Genomic DNA, 9,630 nt, shown 5'->3' with positions numbered 1-9,630 from the left:
TATGGAAATTGGGTTTTGTGGGCCTTGTGTTCTTGGAAAGCATAAACGTGTTACTTTTACAAAACCAGGGAGGACCCCCAAGGCTAAGAAGTTAGAGCTAGTTCATATAGATGTATATGGTCAAACAACAGTTGCATCGTTGGATGGATCTCGCTACTATGTCACTTTCATTGATGATTCCACTATAAAGGTACATGTTTTATTTTTTGAAGAATAAATCAGAAGTGTTTGCTACTTTCAAGAAGTGGAAGACTGAAGTTGAAAATCAGACCGGTTTAAAGGTAAAGAGTTTGATATCAGACAATGGTGGTGAATACAGTAGTAATGAGTTTAAAATCTATTGCGCGAAATTTGGGATTAGAATAATTAAAACTATTTTAGAGATACCACAACAGATTGGTGTTGCAGAGCGCATGAATATAACCTTGAATGAGAGGGCCGAGAGTATGAGATTACATACAGGGTTGCCAAAGATGTTTTGGGCAGATGCAGTTAGCACATCAGCGTATCTCATAAATAGAGTACTTTCAAGTCCTTTATGGTTCAAGATTCCTGAAGAAGAGTGGCAGAAAAAGGAAGTAAATCTTTCACACTTGCGAGTTTTGGTTGTATTTTTTATGTGCGTGTTAGAGATTCTGACAGGGACAAGCTTGATCCGAAAACAAAAAAGTGTATCTTCATTGATTATGACTCATATGATATAGGTTACCGTTTCTGGGATCAACTGACGAAGAAGGTCGTTAGTATTAGAGATGTTACTTTTAATGAGAATGCAGTGTATAAGGATAAGCTTGCAGTCGATCCTGAGTACATGAAGGAACAACCTAAAAAAGAGAAGGCAGTGCTTGAAGATATTACAGAAACAGATCTTGCAGGAAATAGTGGGAGTTCAGAGAATGCTGTTGACAGTTACTCCATAGACTGAGGTAAAAAAATCTAGCAGAATTGTGAGGCCACTGCAAAGATATTCTCCTTCGGCATATTATATGTTATTGACCGAGGATGGAAAGCCTCAGTATTATTCAGAGGTAGTACAAGTGGATGATTCAGTTTAGTGGAAATCGTCCATGGATGAAGAGATGCGTTCTTTTGAGAAGAATGAAATTTGGTCTTAAAACAGAGTTACTATCAGAAAATAAGGCTTTACAGAATAAGTGGGTGTTCAGGATCAAATAAGAACATGATGGCAGCAAGAGATATAAGACGAGGTTAATAGTCAAGGGTTATCAACATAAAAAGGGTATTGATTATACTGATATATTTTCTCCTCTTGTTAAGATGACTATAATTAGAATTGTACTAAGTATTGTGGTTGCAAAGGAGTTACATCTAGAGCAACTAGAAGTTAAGATTGCGTTCTTACATGGTGATCTTGAGGAAAACATCTACATGGTTCAACTCGAGGGATTTTAGGCAGTTGGGAAAGAAAATCTTGTTTGCAAGCTTATAAAAAACTTGTATGATTTGAAGTAAGCACCAAGATAATGGCACTTAAAGTTTAACAACTTTATGATGAAGAATGGGTACATGAGGAGTGCTATGGATTATTGTTATTACTTTAAACAATTTGATTCATATGATATCATATTATTGTTGTATGTTGATAGAAGGATCAAAAACGAGGGAACACGAGGGAAATCAATAGGCTAAAGAGACAGATGTCTGAGAAATTTGAGAAGAAGGATATGGGTGCAGCAAAACAGATACCTGGCATGAGTATCATAGGGGATATAGCTGAAGGTACTTTGAAATTATCTCAAGAGAAGTATGTTGAGAAATTATTACATAAATTCAATGTCCAGGATGGGAAGACCAGAAGTACACCGTTGGCGAGTCACTTTAATCTCACGAAGAAGCAATCACCTAAAACGGATAAGGACAAGAAATATATGGCTAAAGTTCCTTATGCGTCTATAATTGGCATTTTGATGGATGCAATGTTGTGTACAAGACCTGACATTGCTCATGTAGTGGGAGTTGTTAGCAGATTTATGTCTAATTCAGGAAGAGAGCATTGGAAAGTAGTCAAGTGGTTGTTACCCTACTTGAAAGCTTTCAGTAAGAAATATGTTATCTTGGAAGGTTTCTATGATGCAGACTTGGGTAGATATTTGGATACAAGAAAAAGTACAATAAGTTATATTTTCACTTTGGGTGGCACCGCAGTTAGTTGGATGTCTCGACTTCAAAATAGTGATGCTCTTTCAACCACAGAAGCAGAATATATGGCTATCTCTGAAGCTAGCAAGGAGATGATTTGGTTGAAAAATTTTCTTGAGGAGTTGGGCAAGAAACATGCGGACAGTGCTTTGTATAGCGACAATCATAGTGCTATTCATCTTGCAAAGAATCCTGTGTTTCATGCTAGGACGAAGCATATTTAGTTGAGATATCACTTTACAAAGGAGTTGATAAGCAATGGTACTTTTGTCTTAAAGAAAAACCTTGGTTCAAAGAATCCTGCATATATATTGACTAAGGTGGTTACCAATGAAAAGTTGAAGCTTTGCGTAGCTTCAACTGGCCTTCAAATTGATTGATGAGAAGGCACTGCACTAGTTAGAGTTATTGATTTTACTAGATTTACAAGACTGGAGTGAAGATGTGGTTAAACTCCAAGTGGGAGATTGTTGGGTTTGTGGAGTCTATTAATTAAGCCCGTGAAAATAGACTATTCAGATGCAGGTTAGATTATGGATTAGTCTACTTTTCAGATTTGGACTATAATTTTATTAAGGTATATTTTCTTCTCTTATAAATACTCATGTAATTGTAAGATCATAACACAATAAATTGTAAGAGATCAGTACAAAATAAGTGCGGCTTGTGGAGTAGGAATTTCCGAACCACATAAATTTCTATCTTGTGTGATTGTCGTTATTTTCTTATTCTTGTTTATTCAATTTGGGTTTTGTTTTCGTTGTTGTATACTCAACAATAATGATTGACACATCGAAAATCTTTTACGAAAAGATTCAACCGGATATGTTGGTGTATCATAAAAGTTATCGTGATAAATTCTAACATAACCTTCTTCTCTATTTTAATTAAAAACACATTTGATTCATCATTAATCCACCATGATACGATGCCACATTTTCTCTATGGTGTTAATGATATTGATAAGCAACATTAGTCATCGTCAGTAGAGCTTGAGTTTCTTCTTTTGTATTCATTAATTTGTGAATAATTTGAATATTGTTTGACACTGTGAAATGAATTCAAGAGTGTTTGTACAATATGTCGGGACTTCTAAGAAATATATAATCTATATATAGCTTATGATAATATAATTGTTGTAATATAGTTTTTAAAATATAGTCACTATAATATAGTTGTTCAAATATGGCCGTTTAAATATTGTTGTTAAAGTAGAGCCGCTGGAATATAACTATTAAAATATTGGTGTTAAATTATAACTGTAACAGTTTGAAAATTGAAAATATCAATTAACTACGACTTTAAAATATAAAAAAATATTACAAGGAATATCATTGAAGTGAAATAACTTTTTGACCCCATTTATTTAATAGAATCATTAATTTAATATATTTTAGGGGTTCAAAATACGGAACCCCTTGATATTTCTCTTAAATGGAGTTGATATTTGATAATAATTTGGACTTCCCTAAAAAATAATTAGTACAATATGGAAATGATTGAGAAAAATAAAATTAACCTCCCGTAAAAAGTATAAATAATCGTAATGATAAAACAAAAAATAAGACTATGATGTAAATAGATTCCTAAAACTATTATCTACAATTATTTATGACTAAAAGTTGTTTTATTATAAGTGAACATAATTTTTTTTAGTTGATATATGGATAGATAATATATTTTTCAAGTAATTTATTGAATTATTACAATTATAAATATAAAATATAGTTTTAAAATTATATATGTTAATGATGTTAACTTTGTCAAATGTTGCTCGGGTTAATCTTCTAAACATTCAAATAATTATATATGTTTAAATAATCATATGTTTCAATTCGTTTCATTCTATATCGATTGATACATTTAATTGCGCGTTTCGTTGATCCAATCAAATTCTAGATCTAGTATTTCGGATCTTGATTTTGCTCATCAGATTTGACGATTTAGTTTAGAGTTACAGTAAAACCTCGATAAATTAATAGCTTTGGGACCATGAAAAATTATTAATTAATTGAAATATTAATATATCGATAAATTAATAATTTATTAATTTATCGATATAATAATAATTTATTAATTTATCGAAATATATTATTTAAAATTTTATAACATATACAGTTCTCAGAATAATGATTTATTTTCATCTATTGAATACTTAAAATAACATTAAGAAATATTTATGAATTTAAGTAAATCGAAAGGATTCACTTATTTAATTAGATTACGTAATATTCTGAAGTTCTCAAAATGGTTCAAGTCAGGACCTTATCTTTTCTAGACCAGCATTGGTTTAGAAAATGACCTTATTTACCACAACAATAAAATGACCTTATTTAACTAAGTATACAGTTGAAGTCTCACAAAAAGATGTACTTAAAGCAACAATTATATTACGTAATTTCCTCTTATAATATGAACATAGTACGCCAGAACTCCATAATACATTAAGAAATATTTAAGATGAGGTACAAGGCCACATAATTTTAAAAAGAAGCTGGTTATAATTGAGGCATACTATAAAAGTGCATCCTAGAAATGTATAATTTTGATGTAATTTGCAAATTATTAATTTATATATTATATGGGACTTATATGCATTAATGAAAAATATTATCTTATAAATTTAGCGAATTATTAATTTAGCATAAACGGCCCGGCTCGGAATTACAAAAAATTATTTATTTAACAAGATTATTAATTTATCAAATATTAATTTATCAAGATTTTACTGTGTTATTATCTCTAATTACAAATCATGCAAAGAAAGCACTATTATACAAAAATATATTCTTTGGATCAACATTCTACCCACTTGGGGAAAAAAAAAACTACGGCTTACACAAATCGAGTGGTTTAAATTGAAGGCAAAAGGCCTCTATCATTTCCCCGTATTGTTCCCAACTAGGGCTGCACAAAGGTCAAAAACCGGATCGGACCGGATCGACCCGGACTGTACCGAATATCGGATTTTTTCAGAATTAAGGACCGAGAATCGGATCAGCTCTATCCGATATTGAGACCGGACCGGATCGGAAAAACCCGGATGGGACCGGTTTGGACCGGTTTAATTAATATTTATATAAAAAAAATTATTTATATAATTTTATTTTAATTTTTCTTCAAATTTATATACATTAAAAAATTTCTTACTTGATACGTCAATTAGAAATTTAAAAAGTAAGTACATATTTTATTATTTTAAAAATAAATATAAAATTTTAAGAGTATGAATATCAATATTTTATTACATGAATTAAGAAATTTAATAATTTAAAGTGTAGTATCGATCTATTTTATTATATGAATTTATTATCTATTAACTTGGATCAATAAAATATGATATTGGTGAATATTTAATATTTATATATGATCTTATAAGACATAAATTAAAGATAAAATAATTATAGATATGAATTCAGGTCCATTCATGTCTTGACCGAATTTTTTCAAGTCTTAGATCGGACCGGACCGGACCGAAGACCAGATTTTTTCAATTATAAGGACCGGAGACCGGACCGGTGTCCGGTTCAGGTCTTGGACCGGTAAACCCGGTCCGGTCTAGATTTCAGGTCCAGAGCAGAATTACGTGCAGCCCTGTTCCCAACTACATTTTTCTAAAAATTAATAATTTTTAGTTACTTTTTGTAGCACTAAAAATATGACATATTTTTAATTTAAAAAAATGTGAAACACACTTGAACCCTAATTATTTGCCCAAATCAAAATTAGGGTTTTGTGCTCTTCTTCTCTACAGAACACATCTACAAAAAAATCATACAAACATGGCTTTAATTCAACCTCAAACTTCACACAATTTCATCGGTGAAAACTACCAAATTTCTCTTAACAATTCAATTCAAAACCTTTTAGAAGCAATTCAAGAACCCAATTTTGAAATCTCGAATTTTTTGTCAAATTTTCAAGAATTGCTCAAAGTTAAGCATGACCCAGCTCTTGAAACCATCTGGGTTTACTCTGCTTTAGCTTTCAAGAAGCTAAAGATTGAAAAAGATGAAATCTTGGAACAAGTTTTAGCTGTTAAGTCATTGTTTCAAATAATCACTTCTTGTTCAGCTTCATGTAGTTCTTTAAAGAGTGTAGCTTTAGTTGGGCCAGTTGTTTATGAGGTGTGTAAGGTTGTTGGGAAATTAAAAGAGATTGATTTGGGGTCGAAAAAAGGGAAGAAAGTGGTTAAAGCGATTAAGGCATTGGTTGATGATGTTGCTGGATATGTTAATGTGTGTGTTTGTGAAAATATGGGTTATGGGATTGGGGGACAATTGATTAGGCCATTGGTGGATTTGGTTGAAGTTTGGATGGGGGATAAGGTGTGGGAAGTTGATGAAAAGATGGGAAGTTTGAGGTGTTTTTTTCCGCTTTTGAGTGATGGGATTGTTGAAGGGCTTAGTGGGAAAGAATGTGATGTTTGTCAGCTGGCTGGAGTTGTGATTGCTGAAGCGTTTTTGTTAAAAATGTGTTTGGAATTTCGTGAAGGGGTTTCGAGAAAGGTGATGCAGGAGGAGTTGAGGGTTTGGGCTGTTGGTTCTGTGACTGGGTTTGAGAATGTGTTCTTCTTTGGTTAGTGAAGTCTTCTTATTTAATTTTTTGTTGCTGTTTACTTGTCAAAATATTTCGAAGAGTGTAGTTTTAATATCTTTAGTTTTTTTGTTAGGACAACTCCATTAGTATTATTATTGTTGCTAAATAATATTCCATTAGTATTATTAGTTTTACAGAAATTTATGTTTTGGCCATATCAAGTCCTGATATACTCATATACATATGTCTTCCTATTAAATCACAGAAAAGCCCTGCTAAAAGTAAGATTTGGAAGTAAATTATGTAAAAGTGGTAAACTAATATACCACTTACTAGTTACATGGCTTTTTTATGCTGCTTATATTTAGCTTTAACGAATGTGCTAACATTGACTTCTTTGCTGTAATATCAGAGACCCTTGTGAAAATGTTGCTGGAGCCGACCTTGCCTGTCATTTCACTGTTGGTTAGTTACTCTTCTCGGAATGTCTTTGTGTTATAGTTTCTTGTATTATCATTGGTGTGTTCTTGTTTATAATAATTGTCAGTGGTAAAGCACCAAAGAAATGCTCTTTCTTGAATTTGTTGATCCATTATGGATAATACAAAGCCATAGATAGAGAGATAAATGATAATTAGGAATATGCTCTTGAATAAATGAGCTAAGTGATATTTCAGACTAGTTATAGTTCTGCTTCAGTGGTCACAAATATTTGGCTATTTGCAAACCAAAAAATAATCATCCCTATCAAAAGGAGCTATTAATAACTAACAGCTTGATTGAAATAACTACCAACTGAAGAACAATGGAAATGATCACAGAACACTTGACCACGTCGCAGTATGAGAATATACAACATACTCATCTGAAGACTGAAATTGTTTACTTCTGTTATGACTTGTGTCGATTGCTATAGGTTAGCTTCAGAACAGACTTGGTGATGAGGAACTAAATGTCTTTTGACCTTTCTCGTAAATGGGTATTAATGACCCTAGCAGACTCAACACAGGGAAATCGAGTGCTTGTGCACAAGTAGGTACCCCCAAGTAATCATATAGTACTTGTTTTTGACCTTTGCTTGTGCTTGTGGTATTTAGCATCTCTACTGTGAATGAAGATGTTGGCTATGAAACAAAATATGAGAAATTATAATCTTTGAGTCGGACTCCAAGGGACATAGATATTATTTTACTTTTTACCTGTTGATTCATCTTGCATATAGGTTTCAATATAAAATCTCTACTTTTCAATACTTGTATCTGTATTCTTTTGGTAGGTAACACTTAAAATTATTGAATTATGCTTTGCAGAGTTCTGAGGATGAGATCATAATGAGAAAAGTGCTATATGATGTTGTGATATTGCCAGAGTATTCTTTTCTTATACCTGATAGAGTGACCCATCAACCTTCGAAGCAGAGTCTCGCCATCGCCAGATTGATGGTAACCCATGAAGCTACAGAGACATATAGGTATAGATAATTAAATTTATATGTAAAGTCTAATTCATGTTTATTTATGAGGGTGTCGGTATAATAGTTTGTCCGTTTGCAGGAAAAATGGAGATCATGCAAAATCCATTTCTTATATAAATGCCTTCTCATCTTCGCATCTCCCTGCTGAACTCATTAAGTGGGTTAGCAATGAGATTGGTATTGGGAACAAATCCGGTGGCCCAAATGGATACTCACCTAAAGCAGTCTTAAGTAAGTGCCACAGTGATTTTTTTAATCTTATGTCATTTGTACACGACATTCTGAAATAGGAGTAGACTTTTGTGACTAATTACTAATATTCCACTAATAAATTAATCTTGTTTTCAGAGTGGATATATGACCTGGAGGATCAGGGGATAAGTATATTGAACAGTGACATGTCGAAATACCGTGCCAGACTTGTGCTTAATAGTTTGGAAAATCATGAGCAACCAGATTCCATCACTAATGTGAAGAAGTTGGAGAGCAATGTCGTATTTTATATCGATAACAAGGGAGATGAAGAAATGAATGAAGAAACTGACGACAAAAACAAACCTATAAGTGATGCATTTGTGGCTGCTGCACACACGTTGCAGTTAGTAGAAAACGGCAGGAGAAGGAAGCGTAAAGGAAGAAAAGACGGTGAGGAAAAACATATGAAGTTTCGTAAACATAGCAGTAATGATAATCCTCTTTCATCTGTAGATATGTTCCCATCTTTTGAAGAAGGCAACTCAAGTAGCGACGGTGAAGTTGAGAACCCGCTGTCTGACGATGAAAGTGAAGATTAGATTAATACAATATTATGCTGTAATCTTGTTCAGCTTCCTGTAGTTCTCCATAATTTACATTCCCAACTTGCTTGAGTTTATGATATATATATATGGATCGCCAAGAAGAATTGTTTTCAATTTGATGATGATGGAAGCGGGTTTAAAGACATATAAATTGTAGTGATTGTATTTCTTTTCTGTTTCTGTATTATATTAACTTGTTCGCAGTAAAGGAAATTCCGAGGGAAAACCTAATGCATATACAGAGCACTTACATCATTTATATTAATTTTAAGAGCGAACGAAGAGTCTCACAGAGATGGAGATGCTCTTATGTCCTGATCTTACCAAGTTATGCAACTTTCTCAAATTTCTCGAGGATCAGTCCAAAGGGACCGTCCAGCAGAAACATCATTAAAAGCATAAATAATAGATAATGTTGGTTATAGGCCCATTGAACGAAGGCCCATTGAACGAAGGCCCATTAAGCGGTTGTGTTACTGGGTCGAAGGACCTCCAGGCCCGCATCACCAAGGCCCATGGAAGCCCAGGCCGAGGCCTGCTACTCGCGGACCGTTGGACAATGCAAGGGACATAACGCACCATTTTCACTCCCTCCTTAATAGTAACGGAAGAACATTCATGACATGTAAGATAAAATATACACATTATCAACACTCT

At 33.1% G+C, this 9,630-nt stretch overlaps 1 protein-coding gene across 1 annotated transcript; it reads left to right on the top strand.

Moving 5' to 3' along the window:
* The first annotated feature begins 5,851 nt into the window (after nt 1–5,851).
* On the top strand, nt 5,852–9,160 carry LOC141692531 (uncharacterized). The gene is made up of 5 exons (XM_074497402.1): nt 5,852–6,738; nt 7,112–7,164; nt 8,010–8,170; nt 8,253–8,404; nt 8,522–9,160. Exons 1-5 carry the CDS (start codon nt 5,943–5,945, stop codon nt 8,965–8,967), a joined length of 1,608 nt encoding a protein of 535 aa, XP_074353503.1. The 5' UTR covers nt 5,852–5,942; the 3' UTR covers nt 8,968–9,160.
* Nucleotides 9,161–9,630: the final 470 nt, after the last annotated feature.

Source organism: Apium graveolens, chromosome 10 (assembly GCF_009905375.1).
Source record: "Apium graveolens cultivar Ventura chromosome 10, ASM990537v1, whole genome shotgun sequence".
NCBI classification, from domain to species: Eukaryota; Viridiplantae; Streptophyta; class Magnoliopsida; order Apiales; family Apiaceae; genus Apium; species Apium graveolens.
Note: the sequence above shows the minus strand (reverse complement) of the source record. Positions and strands in the feature narration are given on the sequence as shown.